Below are 16,542 nucleotides of genomic sequence, written 5' to 3' on the forward strand. Positions count from 1 at the left end.
AGAACTTGCTAAAGAAACCAAATCATTTTTTTCCACTACCCCACCTTCCCAGTGACATGACTCCTTCACCCTGCTCTCCTGCCTTTGCCCAGACACACTCTTTCTCTTGTAACAAACTGTATGAACCCCACTCTACCTCGACTCCTATTTGGCAAGAGAAAAAAACACGGCCTTCAGATGAACAACTATCCAATACAAATCAATCTGGAGCCCACCCATCACTGGGTTTATTTCTGGAGGTCTTACTGGGTAGAATGTCAGTCTTAGAACACTAGTTCCCTTTTAGTCCTTTCTTCAACAGGGAAAATTCAAAATCCCCACCACAAAAAAGAAATTGAGTTTTCTTTACACTTCTTCCCATTTCCCAATTCACTGCTCTTCTCCCTACATGAGCTTGCTAAACTCATAGTCAAAATTCGCATCTAAAATAAAGAGCCCTGTAAGAGAAGCTCAAGTAATCCCACTCCTTAAATATCACTAAGACATCTGAGATATTGTTTAGATCGTGGACTCTTACTTTGACATGCCAGCATAGGTAGATGGACAGGCAAGCACATCAGATGTCACTGTTTGGCAGCTGATAAAAGTCAGTGGTGCTATAATACTAAGCACAGAGCTACTAGACTAGCCTGTGAGGGAAGAGGATGCCTCTTCCTTCCCTTTAGCAGTAGGTTAAACCCAACTGGCACCCTCTGGAACTCGGGTAAGTCCCTTCTTTATTCCTGCTACAGTTTAGGGTTTTGTTTTTGTTTTTGTTTTTTTTGTCTAAATCAGAGGAATATGTAAAAGGGGATCTTCAGATAAAAAGTTTGAAAACCACATCATAATGGTATTATACAAAGATTTGAAGAGAATGTGACCAATTATTCCACTGAAACGCAAAGGAATTATAGAAAGGGTAGAAGGAAAGATCACTATGTCATTATTTTAAAATCATTTTTCTTTGAAAAGGGACACTTGGTCTGACTGTAATAGTGGTGATGTCCTACAGCTTCAAAATACCCTGTTTTTTTATGCAAGCCTGAGCTATATTAAGAGATAGGAAAAAAAGGTTAAGCGTTTTCTAAATAGAAGACTTAACAGTATTTTATTAGTAAACTCTTTGAATTTTATTTAACACTATTTGGAATAAAACAATACTGTCATATAATAGAATTGATTATAGACTTGATTATTGAACAGTAATTACAAACATAAAGAAAAGCCTTTCAGAGCTACCTGTATAAACATCTGTATAAAATTTTGTTGTGATATGAATAAAATGAAACTTTTAAAAGAAAATATTTTTAATTAATTTTTTAAAATAATAGTAATTGCTAACTACACAAGCTGATACCAAAATGTACAAGATAGCTGACGTTCTAAAAATACACATAAAGAAAAATAGGGAACTTTTTGAAAAACACCTACCGGATATTTGTTAAACAGTTTATTCCTTACTGTTTGAAATGAATCTGAATAATCTACCTGCCCAAAAAGTAACTTAAAACCAAACTCTGGATTCAATTCTGCAATGGAATAAATAAACCCATAACTAAAAAACTACTTGCCTTGAAATAGAGTCTTTTTTTTCTTGAGAATATCTAATTAAAGCCTCCTTCTGGATGTTTTTCTCCAATAATTTAAGGCCTAATACAGTTAATTACTAAAATGCACTCTAGTTGAATGTGCTGTGTTCATAAACTCGAAAATAAGGAATGTATGACTTTTTAAGTGCCTTTTTCAACAGAACTTTCTCTTGGCTATTTAGTTGTATTTTTGTTCTTTCCTAAAACTGCTAATTTTAATTTAAACTACATGCACAACCATAGGATGAAGTTGTTTGGTTTGGAAATTCTTTATTAAAAATGATATTTCCTCAAGATAGGAAATTAATTATAAAATTTTGCTTTACTGATGACAAAATTTGAATAATTTTGTTACTTAAAAGTTTGATTTTATCATCATCTCAGTGTTAGTTTATACTGTATGAAACAAACTACATGTATTTTGTACTAAATTACCTGATATTTTAAATAAAGACAGAATCAACATTACAGTAATTTATGGGGCTAGTCTTAGTGTGTAATGTCTACATATAGTCCTGCTCAGATTTACCATACTAATGGAAGAAATCAGAGGCAAATATATTCCTTCAAGGTTGATTTTAGTGGCAAGTGATTCATCTAAGGACAAATGGGGATCAACTGTAGGAAGTCAGGAGCATCGATGCAGAACTAAGTAAGGAAATGACACTCATCTTTTCTTGGTAAAGTACAGGCTAACTTATCATAGCTGCCTTACTTCCTTCTGTATATCCTGCTTGCTATTTCAAAAGAAAAAATAATATAGGAACTAAAACAATTTCAGAATTAATCTAAAATACATATTAAACAGGCAAAAATAATAAGTCAAACTAAGAGAATATCACATGACAACAGTGAAGTATAGATGTTTACTCAAACTTGTGAAATTGTAAAAGGGTGAAGGAGCAAATATGGATATTAATGTAATGTTCTTTACAAAAGAGGCATATTGCTCCCCTTAATTCACTGCGTCATTCATCATAGATCACCAGGGCATGAATTAATTGGTGTATCAGAACAGCTGTTCATCAATTCTGATGAGCAAGGGGAAGAATCTCTACTGGATGGAAGCTGACATATTATATATTTAACTGCTAATAATTTTAAATCATGAACTCTCTGTAGTTTAATGAAACTGTAGCCTCTGGGCAAAAGCTAAACATGAAACCATAAAATTATCACAGAGCAACATCACAGATTTTCTTGTCATAAATAACCACTTGGCAAACTCAAATTTGTGTTCCTGTATCTTGAAGCCCCTGGCATGCTTTAAGAATCACCCAGAGGCAAACACACACTAATGAATCCTTTTTTTCTTATGCTCAAGGGAAAAGTCATTGTGCAAAGGCAACAGAAAAAGGAATGGGAAGTCTAGAAGCCAGGAAAGTTCCACCTTGAGGTGACCTTGAAAGCACATAAGCTCAAAAAAAAAAAAAAAAAGCATATAAACTCCTAAAGGTATTGAATAAACAGCACTGTTTTTTACACAGATATTGTAACTGAATCATTTTCTCCTTTTGAAGGAACAATATTCTTCAAGAGAAGGCCACTCCATCAAAGCCACGAGCACAATATTCCCAGGATCTCAACAAGGAGGGACAGACCAAGGTTGCTTCTGATTCACTGCAACCTTCTGTAATTCCAGGCTTGCAGCCCCAGATTCAGGACCCTACCCCTCCAGGAGCAAATAATAAGTTGCCTGCAACTTCCATAAACCAGCTAAGCATGTTTAACTACGAACGTCCAAAACACTTCATCCAACCCCAAAATCCATGTGGCTCCAGACTGCAGCCTCCAGGACCGGAAACCTCCAGCTACTCTAGCCAGACCAAACAGTCTTCCATTGTCATCCAGCCCCGCCAGTGCACAGAGCAAAGATTTTCTGCCTCCTCAACAGTGAGCTCTCACATCACTATGTCCTCCTCTGCTTTCCCTGCTTCTCCCCAGCAGCTTGCTGGCTCCAACCCAGGCCAAAGGGTTACAGCCACTTACAACCAGTCCCCAGCCAGCTTTCTCAGCTCCATATTACCATCACAGCCTGATTACAGCAGCAGTAAAATCCCCTCCACTGTGGACTCCAAGTAAGTAAGCTTTTAAAATATGTATATATGTATATATAAGTAAGGATATAACTGTATATATAGTGAGCTTGTATGGGGTGAGGGGACGGGTTATGTACTTCATTCTTCACAATCGAAAAAGGCAATGTGACCTCCAGGTCTCATTCCATTTCTCCTAGAACACCTTAACCAAGGTCCTGGCAATAAGAAGTCATTTGACCCTTTCTCCAATGTCCAGGCTGAGTTGAACCCAAATTACCTATTACCCCATACAATTACTTACCTATTATATTCCATCTTAAAAAAAAAAAAAGGATTTCTAACATACTCAATAAATGAACTATTTCCCTAGCTCTAAGTTAAGTTCTTCATGCTGTAAATTGCTGTTTCTGGGCTTAGCTAAGATGAACACCTGTCTGCTCTTCTTCAGATAGGATTTCCTCTCACATAAGCAGAGGCTATTAAGTTTCTTCTCAGTCTTAGTCCTTTCTTCCTATCCATTCTCCCCTCTGATCCTGAATATCCACTTGGCTAAGAAGAAAATATGGGATTCAGACACTAACATGTATGAATTTTCCCTATGATCTGAAGGAGAAAGTCTTGAATAGATAAAGGCCCATGACCTTAAGGTTTCCTTTGGTAATTAAAATCACACTTTGTTCAAACTGGTTGGACTGATCTACATAAAAGGAAGAATACCTGCAGCCTTATGCAAGCATGTACTATTTCCACAGCCCTAAAACTGTCCTAGGAGAACCTGATATGAAGGACATAGTGGTTGTGCTTTTTTTAAAACATGAACTGAATACTTGTTGCTTATGCAAACTTTGGGCTATCAGTTTTCCTATTCCTTGGCTGGCTAGAACATCAGAGAATTAAATCAGAGGCATCTGAAAAACTGTCTGATGGAATATGTTCTGTTAGTTGAAGGCTTATCAACAGATTTGTTGAAATTCTTGCTAATTTCTCTTAGTCTTCTCTAGAGGCTAATTTTTCTAGAGTATTGTTGGTGACAACTCTGGAAACCTAGTTAAATAAACTACAGTAATTCCACTTGCAAAGAAAGTTTTTCAATATATTTTAAAAAATAAAAACCAGGAAAGCCAAAATCATTTGTTAGAACCTGACAGATACTAGGTTGAACCATTTGAAAGGGCTGATAGTAAATGATTTTTGATCTACAAAAACTCAATTCTCATAGGTTTGGCCTAATGTTTTAAAAAGATGTCTTCAAGAATTAAGAGCCCTCTCTTTCTCTTCCCTCCCAAATCCCCATTGTACCCATTATCACACATTGTAAATTTTTCTTGGTAACACCCAGACCATCTTTTTCCATCTAGCTTTCAGTTACTTCTAAGTTTCCTGTATGTGCATGTTCAAATCTAAAATAATCTTTTTGGACTATAATATTTTTCCCTAGTAAAGTCTTTTAATCCTATTTCAAATTCCTGCCCAGAAATGAAAGCCATCAAATAAATATTAGTGAGCCTCAACCATGTACCCAGCTCTTTGCACAGAACTTAGAGGAAGAAAGGCAAAAATGGAGAAGTTAAGAAATAAAAGCATTGGAGGACCACAAAACCAGAGATCAAAGATCCAGCTTTAGATGTTCCATTTTCAGCAACCATAGATAACTCTTTTAATCTTCCCACAGCCATTTGATACCCATTCAGTGCCCAGCTGCACAGGATGGAAAGCTATGGCCCTTTGAACATTTGTGCACAACTCCCTCATTGTTATGATGGGCTTAAGTTTGCCCTGTCTTCTAAAATAATCCCTTGGATTTTGACCTAGAGAAGTTTGAAAGCTTTATTTAGCTTTTCATCAGTAGAAAACCCTTAAGCAAATGTTTTATTCAGTTGATAAAACCACAGACTACAAATTTAGGGGAACTCTTTAATTCTAATTATTCCTTTCAAAAAGCTTGCTGTGTGACATTCAGCAAGTTTACCTTACCTGCTTGGTGACTCAGTTTTCTGATCTGTAACAAAGTAAGGATTTGGATGATTAATGACAGGAAGAAAAAACCCTATAAAGCAGTGTGCAAGTATAACTTTAGTTTCTAATTATGAACAGATATCAAGTCCTAACATTTACACCTGGTAATAATGGGGGTATTCAGTGAATAAAGTGACTGAGGTTATACATATATCAATGGTTCTCAAGCTTGGTTTTGACAGGTCTTCAGGATTCCTCATATATATTATATTATGACAGTCTGACAACAGAATTATTTAATGCTAATTCACTTTACCAAACATGTATGACTTTTAAAAAGACGGTAGGCTAGCTCAAAAAAAAAAAAAAAAGCTAGTATAACTTCATACAGTTAAAGAAATAGGAAAACCACAGGAATTTTACCTCTGACCTAGGAATTCTATCTTAAAACAAAAACACCTCTTTATTTATTTAAAACACCTCATTTGGTTTGGCTATTTACTTAATTGAACAAACCAGACTTCAGTTAAGGACTGATATAGACAATCTTGAAAAACTGAAATGTTAAGAGGGAAAATGTATATAATCAACTTTCAATATAGAGCATCTTGAATACAATAAAACATATGCATTCCTTCAACTTATAGTATCCCCTATACACAGGCTTTGTGTTAACAGATGTAAATAATACAACACTGAGTAGTAAAACATCATTTTTTCTTCAGTATATTTACAATCTAGAGATTACTAAGTCCCCCAAAGCCTGCAAAAATTAAAACTCTAGCTCCACTCAGAGCCACTTAGTTTACAAGTTCTTTTAACAATCCTTGAGAATTTCTGAACAGGAAAACGTCAAAGAACAGACCAAGGCTGCCTCACCTGGAAAACTGGAGAACATTTATTATGGTAATGGCAAAATAGTCATTGAGGGTAGGGCCAGTTTTCCCATATTAAACAGATAAAAGCTAGCACTTGTACAGACCTAAGGAAATAAACTAGGCAAAATCTGAATAAAGCACTGTGAAAAGTGTGAGCTACCTAACAGATCTAGAAATACACAGGAATCCCTAAATACCATCCCTGCCCTCTATCAGAATCAGCAGGGAAACTCTGGAAGTGAGCAAGTACCTCTTGGAAGAAAATTTAGGATCAGAATCTGAAATATGGATTTAAATCGAACTCTTCAACTGCCATTCATTCGTATTTCCTTTTTTCCCCAAACTCCCTTATTTCTATGTTTATATTCCTTTCGTCCTCTAATCATCCATTTCTTTCTCTAAAAATTACTTTAGCAATGTTGAATACACCATCATTACTGTAGTAGTTGTTATACAGTGCCACACTTGGATTATCTAAATATGAAATTGACAGGAATTGGAAATTAGGAGGAAAGTGAGAGACTATGTAAACTGTAGACTCCACTCAAACCACTAAATACCAGTGGTTATGCTGGTAATTGTTTAACAATTAGCTCTGGAGAAAGGAGCCATGATTTGTGGTGTTTATCAGTTTCCCTGTAGATACTCCCATCACCACCAATTTCAAACTATCAACATGAGATCAAAGGGAGCTGGGAGGAGATGCTAAAAATCAGCTCTCTTGAACCCATATGAGTCGGTTCCAGCACACCACTGCTTGCTATCCACCCATAAGTCAAACTTATGAAATTCAACTGGAAGCCTGGGACAGCTGTCAAGCTGCTAGTAACTAGACTTACTCCCACTTCTCTAGGGACAATCTTCAACATCCTCCTTATGTCTAAATTGTTTCTCCTGCCACTTAATTTTCATTTGCCAAGACAAAAACAAACAAACAAAAAACCCAGCTGGTAACCATTCTTATAAAATCTTTCTTGACTGTTATTAGGGCAACTGGTGTTTTAATAACACCAGCAGTTCTAAGTGGTAAAGTCAACCTACCTAAAGGTGACTGACAAAATGTGGCAAATTCTATTTTAGACACCACATCTTACTTTAAAGATCTTTTTTTTTAAATCTTTTTTTCTTTTTAAAGCTATCAACAACCCTCAGTTGGCCAACCTGTAACTGCTAAGCCATCCCAAAGTGCAAATGCTAAGCCCACACCGAGGACTCCTGACCATGAAATACAAGGATCAAAAGAAGCTCTGATTCAAGATTTGGAGAGAAAGCTAAAATGCAAGGACAGCCTTCTTCATAATGGAAACCAAGTGAGCAAGATGTTTATTTTGTACAAAAAGCCAATAAAAGTATAAAATCTAATTTCAGTAAGAAAGTTATTTCTGTCTCACAGATCTATGTCCATACAATCAAAAAGGGATAGAATCATCTAAAAGGAAAGAATATGTGGACCCTATTCCATATTTCTCTGCATGAAATCCCCTCTTGGTTTTCATTAGTAAGAGACTGAAGCAAATGAAAAAAAATCAGTATGAATGATTTAAGTAAAATTTTCCTTTAAGCTTTACTCTCCCATAAACTATGTATGATGATCAACTAATGGGAAATGCTGTCAACCTGACTTCTTCAGGTACTTTGGTGTACATTATAGACAGAAAGATAGCTATAATTCTTAGTATGCACATTATATTAGCCACTGATCTTTGAAACAGTACTATATGCCTTTAATCCAAATACCTTTAACATACCAGTTGCACTGCTTTTACTCAGAAGTTAGTAAATAAAATATTGTGTTCATTTAATAAAAGTTATTTCTGAATGTGAGGACATACAGTACTATATTCAAAGACAGAGCCAACAGGAACATGCAAAACAAGGAGGAAGTAAAAGAATTTCCCTTTATTTGGAAGAGCTCTATTTGCAGGTGATTATGCTTGCCTTTCCTAGGAGAAAAAAGAAAACAACAAATATTACAGGTGAGGGAAGTGGTACTAGAATGAAAGGAAATGTTTTGAATGAAATAAGATGATTTTTTTAAAACACAGTATCATTCAATAGACAGAAGTATACTTCTTTGGTATAATTCTTGGTGGTTTTAGGGTAAAGCTATACAAATAACTTTTATTAAATCTCACTACTGTCTCCTTTATGACTTATTTCATTAAAGCGGCTAACATATGAGGAGAAGATGGCTCGCAGATTACTAGGACCACAGAATGCAGCTGCTGTGTTTCAAGCTCAAAATGACAGTGAGGCACAAGATTCACCACAGGTAAATTATCTAACTGGAGCACTTTTCTTTTGTGTGATTTTTAAATTCCTGCTTTCCCAAACCTTATAAATAGCATTTGAAGCAAAAGTCAATCAATTCCATGCTCCATTGGATATAAAAAGAAGAGGCCATAATGGGCTGAATACATACATAAAATTTTTAACGTTATCCCATTTTCTGGTGGTTCTAGTATCTGCGTGTGAAATGTTACAAAGACAAAACAGCAGAAGGCTAACGGTGTCACTCTTCAACTGAACATTTAGGGGTCAGTCAGACCTCGGACTTTTTCTACAATGTCTGCAAGGACAGAGAATTAATGAGTTGTAAATTTTTAACAGGAAAGAAGTTAAAACTCTAAACCAAAGTAATTATAATCTTTTCTCATAAGCTGTTAATCATTGCAACATTTTAAAATATACTCGTGTACTAATAAAAACATCCAGTTCCTTTTGTCATATTCCTGTATTTAAAAATGTTTCTTATTAAAACTAAAACAAAACAAACAACAAAAACCTTATGAGTAATGGCTCCAGGATAACAAAAGCATCCTTTCCAAGAAGGAATTAACTAACTGTATGGAGGACATAAAGTGAATATCCCACAGGCTTGTTCCTGACCAACTGCATTTTAACAACTTAACTTCAAAGAAAAATGTACGGCTGGAGAGGCAGACTGAACTGGTCTTGCGCCTTCTGCCTTCCTTCTGTAGTTACCTCTCATTCCTTCAAAAAGTCCACAAGAAACTGGGAACCAAAGAGAACCAAAGGGATGAGCATTCAAGAATTCCAATCCCTTAAAGTATAGGAAGCTGAAAAAAATGATTTTGTTTCTGTTAAATCTGAGTAGACCTAAAAAAAATGGAGCAGACTTGCTAGTAAAACAAGTAACTAGAATCTGAAAACAGAATTTAAATCTCTTTTGGCTACTAAACAGTTCATACATTCATTTATTCAACTTATTTATATGAAGCACCTACTGTGTGCTGGGTTCTGGAGTTGGTACAGGAGATTACAGCAAGAGTAAGACACAAACCTAACCCTGTTAGTAGAAATAATCCAAAGTAATATTATGTTGATGATGGTTTATCTTATAAATTCAAAGTGTATGATTTCAAGGGCAAAGACGTGTTGTTTTTCTCATTTACTCTTTAAGAACTTTAAAACAAAGGTGACGGTACCAAGAAAAGGTAGAGTAGCAAAACATATTATGAAATCAGAAAAGTCTTACATTTTTTGGGTACACTTCAAACATTCTACTTAAATACAAAATGTCATCAAACTACATGTAACTGACATATCACATCTATGAATATGAATACATACAGACTCAAATTACTATAGGACAAAATCAAAAACTTAATATAGATATTTTGAGTTTAAGTGGAGTATTCTTATTCTTTACCAAAAAATTCACTGATTTGTTTGATCACTGAATTGTTTTGACATTTTGCTTAGAGACACTTAAGGCTAGCCAAAAATTGTTATAGTTGTAAGAATTTTGTTTTAAAATTACAATATACATTAAACATGTTAATCCCAAAATAAATTATTTGTACTGATATGCTGTGTTGCTATACAGCCATTTTTCAGATATCTGGGTAGGGACTATATTTTCCACTTCTATCTCTCACTATGCCAAGCACAATGAAATATGCAAAATAGGAACTAAATAATTAATTCTATAATAATATTCATCAATTCCTGATTTTATTCTCAAATAGAAATAATTTTCTGGTGCTCAGATATAAATCCTAAAAGACAGTTGCTTAAATTAAATACACACTTATTAAGCAGGAAGTAATTAATACTGTTTTTCAAAGGCTTTTCATAGCTCTACACATAGCTTCCACAGTGTCCATTGGATTTAGTGCCATGAGCTAAAAAGAGAAGTATTTTCCAGTCTAATATGTGTTTACTGCTGTTGGTGCCACTTTTGAGCAGTAGGCATAATACCCTGTATCTACTGCCAACACAAGTGACTTCATGACTATTCCTGTTTTACCAAAGGACAATCTGTACTATGTGCTCCCATTTCAAATACACCAAGGGGACTCACCATCTTTTGTCATAAAATAGTCATCTAAAAAATGAGGCAGTGTCAATTCAAAGTCAAGCTACTATTCATAAATCATATCTGCTGAAGAGTCTCAATTCTGGTGATTTCTTGCTAGAGTATTAGAAAGTTAGTGCACTATATTTTAAATGCTTAACAGCTAACTAAGTAGAACTAACCATGACAGTACAAATACAGCCAACAGAGAAAATGTTCCTTTCAACTACAACTACTTAATTCTGCTTCATTTCAAGCTAACAACAGCATGTTTATTTTATCACTTTGTTTTAATTTCAAGCAGCATCATTCAGAACATGCTCGACTCCAAGTTCCTACATCACAAGTAAGGTAAAATTCTTTTTTAATTTTAAAGAAATACATATTTCGCTACCTAAAATGTTTTCAGCTTAAAAAACATTGTATTTATAGAACCGTCAACCTTCCTACATACCTTTTATAAAAAACAATGTGAATTTTCTAATGTCCAAGTTGATGATCAAAATATTTATGTTAATTATCAGAACTATCTCAGTGAAAATTTTTTTAAATGTTTTGGTCAAGTAAGCCAGGACCATGTTTCCATGTTGAACAACTTTCTCATGACAATGGAAACTCAATTCTAATTATACAATCTTTGCATGTGACAAGAACTGTCCACGGGGTACTACTCTGCATTTTAAGAGATCAGTTTCTTTATCAATTCATGGCACTGTAAAAAAGAAACAAGGATGTATAATTTGTACCAGATGTTTCTAAATTGCTACTATTTCTAATAATCCTCAAATATGCCACAGCTAAATATAGCTCTGCAGCCTCGTGCCATTGTTACGACACTATCAGATCAAACAGTATAGACGCTGAGGTTTCAAATTTGATGGCTAAACTGTATTTGTGTGAAAGGAAGAGCAATGACAACTCTCCTGCATAGTCACTATTAAAATATTTTTGTAGAAGTAGATCATCTTCAAGGGGAGACGTGAACGATCAAGATGCAATCCAGGAGAAATTTTACCCGCCTCGTTTCATCCAGGTGCCAGAGAACATGTCAATTGAAGAAGGAAGATTCTGCAGAATGGACTTCAAAGTAAGAAAAAAGTTCAAAAATACTGGAGAAAAATTAACAGCGAGATACTAAGTTTTGAAAAAAAATCTCCTCCTCCTCTTTATAACTTGCTACACAGCTTGACAAACATTATGGATAAGAACACAAATTCTGGAGCTAAGTTTATCTGGGTTAGAATCCTGGCTTTGCCCCTTTCCAGCTTTGTAACCTTAGACAAGTCATTTAACATCTCTATGCTTCTGTCTCACCTGTAAAATGGGAATGACAAATGGGCCTACCTCATAAAGCTGTGTGAGGATTAACTGAGTTAGCAGGTACACAGTACTCACAACAGTGCCTACCACCTAATAAATACTCTATATAAGTAAAGCTATCATAACAGGATTTATAAGGTAGAATGTTTCTTTAATCCTTATCCCTTAAGAAATTCAAGTGACCCTCCTCTCTCTTGGCCTAGAAGAATTCTTCAGGCTAAAATAACTTTTTATAAACACCTACATTTTTATTATCCTCATTTTGGAGAAATTTTTCTTATAAAATGTTTTTTCAGATTCCTCATGAATGAAAGTCAGTGTACGGATTTCATTGTTAAGACATATACAAAAACACTTGAACTGCCATTTATACACCAAAACTACGGCTCAAGAACACTCTGTTTTGGAAAGGTTATTCTTTAAATCAGCAAGCCTCATATACATGTGCCTCTGGGACTTCATGTGCAGTTATCATTAGCCAGAAAAGCCGTATGACTTCCATATTCCTTGTGGAGCCCAATATAACATTAATTAATGTCTTTAATATGGTGATTAAGAGATCTGAGGTTGTATACCAAAGAGGTAGACATGGTTTGAGGTAGTCTGAAAATATTATATTAATTTTAAGTTTTAATTTCCACTATTTTGTTAAAAATTATTGAAAGAAAATACCTTTTAAGCTCTTGCTTTGCATTTTCACTCAGATACTGAATTGTTAAAATTCATAAATGGACAAATGGGTTCCAGTAATCTGTAATTTAAAATTCTGTCATCTCCTTGGGTTTTCATTTCTAGGTGAGTGGACTCCCAGCTCCTGATGTGTCATGGTATCTCAATGGAAGACCAGTTCAATCAGATGATTTTCACAAAATGATAGTGTCTGAGAAGGGTTTTCATTCACTCATCTTTGAAGTGGTCAGAACTTCAGATGCAGGGGCTTATGCATGTGTTGCCAAGAACAGAGCAGGAGAAGCCACCTTTACTGTGCAGCTGGACGTCATGGGTAAGCTTTCAAAGAGATATGAGAGAGCGCCTTAAAATCCTGTAGAATTAAAAAAGAAAAGTCCAAAGGATTTTATATTTAAGGTGAATGTCTATACTATACAACCCATTAGAACACCAATTTTAAGTAAAAGCCATGGTGTGTAGGGGTCGGTGTTCTTGAGGGAAACTCAGTGAAACTAGAATAACAGATCTACCACCAAAGCTTTTCTGGAAAAAAATAAAGGTACAATTTCAGACTGACCAAAGAAGGTAGTATATTCTAGATACATTTCTAGATATATGATATTTGTAGATATGATTAAAGGGCCCTAAAATGAAAAATGTTAGTCTAAACATTTCTCTGGTCTATACCCTAAAATAATCAATGTGACTCACATTTTTACAGAATTGTTATAATCATGCATAGTTTAAAACTGAAGAATAAATGCCAAATTTTAGCCTTAGACTATGTTCTCTTTAGTAGGAAACTAGTCTCTAATCACGACAACAAAACATGCCTACTCGCTTTAGAAAACAAGTATGGCAAAACTCATGTCTCAAGTTTGTCTTTACTAAGGCAGTTCTCATAAAACTGATGTCCTGTATTAAAATATTACAATTTAAGTGCTTTAAATATATCACATTTGTAGTGACTTAAACCATGATATTACATAAGAGATATTTTGCCATAATTCACTGTTAAAGGATGGACAATCCTAAGTTTGTATTCTACCCAGATCAATGAAAAATCATTAAGATTATTCTATGGTATAATAAGGGATCTCAGTTTAAGGGAAAAACTAGTGATCTGGGAATTTAAAAAAACACACACACAATTCAAGTGATTAAGTTTAGGGCAAATCCTTTTCGTGCCAATAGCTTCAGAAACACTATAATGTTAGAGCTGAAATTGACCTTTGCAGGCATCCATCCAATTTCCTTATAATCTCCTTAGAAAAGCTAGGGTTATAGTATTATAGTATCAGTTCTTTTCGCTCAGCTATTTGAAGAAAAGACACAATAATTACTGACATTTGTATATTATTTTATAGTTTACAAAGTGCTTCTTCATTCATTATCACAATTGATCCTCACAATAATTTTGTGCTGTGGTGAGCAGAGCAGTCACCATTACTTGGGTATCATTTTACAAGAGACAAAACTGAGCCTCAGGAAAACTAAACAAAATTTTTCCCTATTTGTCACAGCTGGTAGGGTAAACAGAGAATTTGAACCCAAACTGTTGGTACTCTTTCCACCACTCATGCTCCCTCCCTATAGCTGAGATAATGAGAATATGATTTAAATTCTTTGAATGAAACATGGTTATAAATTCAGTGTATCATTACATTACTGTTTTAGAACTCTAAAAAGTATACAATACACAAGAGTATTATATGTTATTTTAAGTAAAGCTGAAATATAAAGCTTTCAATCCTATTTGTTAGTACTTTTTAAAACTTTTATCTCAACATACAAATTTCATAATACCTTGGTTTGACTTAATATTTTTGTATTTCAAATATGTGAATTTTTTATTAATATGTAGCAAAAGAACATAGGAGAGCACCAATGTTCATCTACAAACCACAGAGTAAAAAAGTTTTTGAGGGAGACTCAGTGAAGCTAGAATGCCAAATCTCTGCTATACCTCCACCAAAGCTTTTCTGGAAAAGAAATAATGAAATGGTACACTTCAACACTGATCGAATAAGGTAGGATAAGTATTTCTAGACTTAACTATAATTTACTTGGGTGAATCCAGTTATACTTTGAAATATATTAAAAAGGGCATGCATTTGTGACCTCAATTTGTCTAATTTTAAAAACATGTAGATGAAACTAACACAATATTGTAAATCAACTATATTTCACTTTAAATTCATATATATAGAAATATAACAAACCTCATTAAGCCAGATCCCACTAATCAGAAATTTAAGGGCTCAAGTAGGCTAGGATTTAACTTTTTACTAACAATAAAAGAAGATGGCTCAAGGAAACAGATGATATAAATAAGACTGGGGGTGGATTTTTAATTCAAGAAAATCAAGAGCTATTTGTTAATGACTAGATACAGCTTCAGAAATTCCAAATGCTTTTTGTTTCCTCTTATTAGTCTGACTCTGAAGGTCAGAGGCATCATAAATAAATTCTCACAGGTAATTCCTATACTTTGACTTTTTGCTTTTTTTCAGTTTATATCATGATAACTCTGGAAGAGTTACTTTACTGATAAAAGATGTAAACAAGAAAGATGCTGGGTGGTATACTGTGTCTGCAGTTAATGAAGCTGGAGTGACCACATGTAACACAAGATTAGATGTTACAGGTATGTCACACTGTTAAAAAAAGTGTTATATCAAGTGTACAGAGAACTTAACCAGGAAGACTTAATAAGAAACATAAATCTCAGCATAGTATAAAATCTGAGGGATTCTCTGCATACATAATCAGTTTTTCTTCCTTCTCCTATCTGATAACCACTACCTAGTGCAACTCATTTGTTTAGAACAGATTTTCTAAATTAACTTTTATTTGATCTATTTCAGCCCGTCCAAACCAAACTCTTCCAGCTCCTAAGCAGTTACGTGTCCGACCAACTTTCAGCAAATATTTAGCACTTAATGGGAGAGGTCTGAATGTGAAACAAGCATTTAACCCTGAGGGAGAGTTTCAGCGTCTGGCAGCTCAGTCTGGACTCTATGAAAGTGAAGAACTTTAATAACTTCACCAACATTGTAAAACACAACCACTACACTATTAGTAATCTATTCAATTAAATTTCTGAAATAAATCCATAGCTGTATTAACAGATTATGGCTTTAATTAGGTAATGTAACTAATATATATATATATATAATATTTACCCTTTGACTCTTGCACATTCTATTTACTTCTCTGGTTTTCAAAGTCTACAGAAAATCTGGGTTTGTAACTGTAGAAGACTATCTTAAAATGTGGGATTTTAACATTGAAGTCATACACATTTAACAATTACAGGTTATAAATTAATGTCAACTTTTAAAATACATCTAATGCTTAATGAGATTTACTGGTACTGCTTTCTAAATACTGTTTTACCCGTTTTCTCTGATAGGAATACTAACATGGTATAGATTATCTGAGTGTTCCTTAGTTTTATGCCAAAAGAGAATAAAATTTCAAACATTTAAAACAGACTGTCTTCTCTTCACAAAAGTCTAGATCTTTAAGATAAAACTTCTGGTTTGTATATATTAAATGACACTCCACAAAACCTATGCATAACGAGTTTCAAAAGAACAACAGTATTATACTGTAGAAGAGCTTGTCTTGGTAAAGTTCACTTACAGCTCAATTAATTCCTCCTGAAACTGTACTAGACTTTCCACGGTTTGCACTTCAAAGACAACCACAATGATGGAATCTCTCCTGAAATTGTGATTTTTGTTTTAACCAAATAGGCTTCTAATTCTTCAAGATCTTTGAGTCTA

General features: G+C 34.4%; 2 protein-coding genes across 7 annotated transcripts in view; one reads left to right on the forward strand and one right to left on the reverse strand.

Annotated features, from left to right (window-relative positions):
• KLHL3 (kelch like family member 3) overlaps nucleotides 1-16,542 on the reverse strand; it is a 238,159-nt gene that overhangs the window by 220,668 nt on the left and 949 nt on the right. Inside the window, exon 1 of one of the 5 annotated variants that reach the window (XM_045507714.2) lies at nucleotides 12,755-12,892. The exons of the other annotated variants lie outside the window; for them this stretch is intronic. Coding sequence (XP_045363670.1) covers nucleotides 12,755-12,776 — 22 coding nt within the window. The 5' untranslated portion in view covers nucleotides 12,777-12,892. Of the gene's footprint in view, nucleotides 1-12,754; nucleotides 12,893-16,542 lie in introns of those variants that run through there. 5 annotated transcript variants of the gene reach the window in all.
• MYOT (myotilin) lies at nucleotides 546-16,248 on the forward strand. Of its 2 annotated transcripts, none has more exons than XM_010971663.3 (10): nucleotides 546-703; nucleotides 3,089-3,646; nucleotides 7,577-7,751; nucleotides 8,609-8,713; nucleotides 11,064-11,113; nucleotides 11,717-11,849; nucleotides 12,878-13,085; nucleotides 14,616-14,781; nucleotides 15,265-15,398; nucleotides 15,619-16,248. In XM_010971663.3, the coding sequence occupies exons 2-10, from the start codon at nucleotides 3,291-3,293 to the stop codon at nucleotides 15,789-15,791; spliced, it is 1,500 nt and encodes a 499-aa protein (XP_010969965.1). In that variant the 5' UTR covers nucleotides 546-703; nucleotides 3,089-3,290; the 3' UTR covers nucleotides 15,792-16,248. The 2 variants fall into 2 exon arrangements, with proteins under 2 accessions (XP_010969965.1, XP_045363675.1); XM_045507719.2 differs by having other exon boundaries at nucleotides 11,067-11,113.

Source organism: Camelus bactrianus, chromosome 3 (genome assembly GCF_048773025.1).
Source record: "Camelus bactrianus isolate YW-2024 breed Bactrian camel chromosome 3, ASM4877302v1, whole genome shotgun sequence".
Lineage (NCBI taxonomy): Eukaryota > Metazoa > Chordata > Mammalia > Artiodactyla > Camelidae > Camelus > Camelus bactrianus.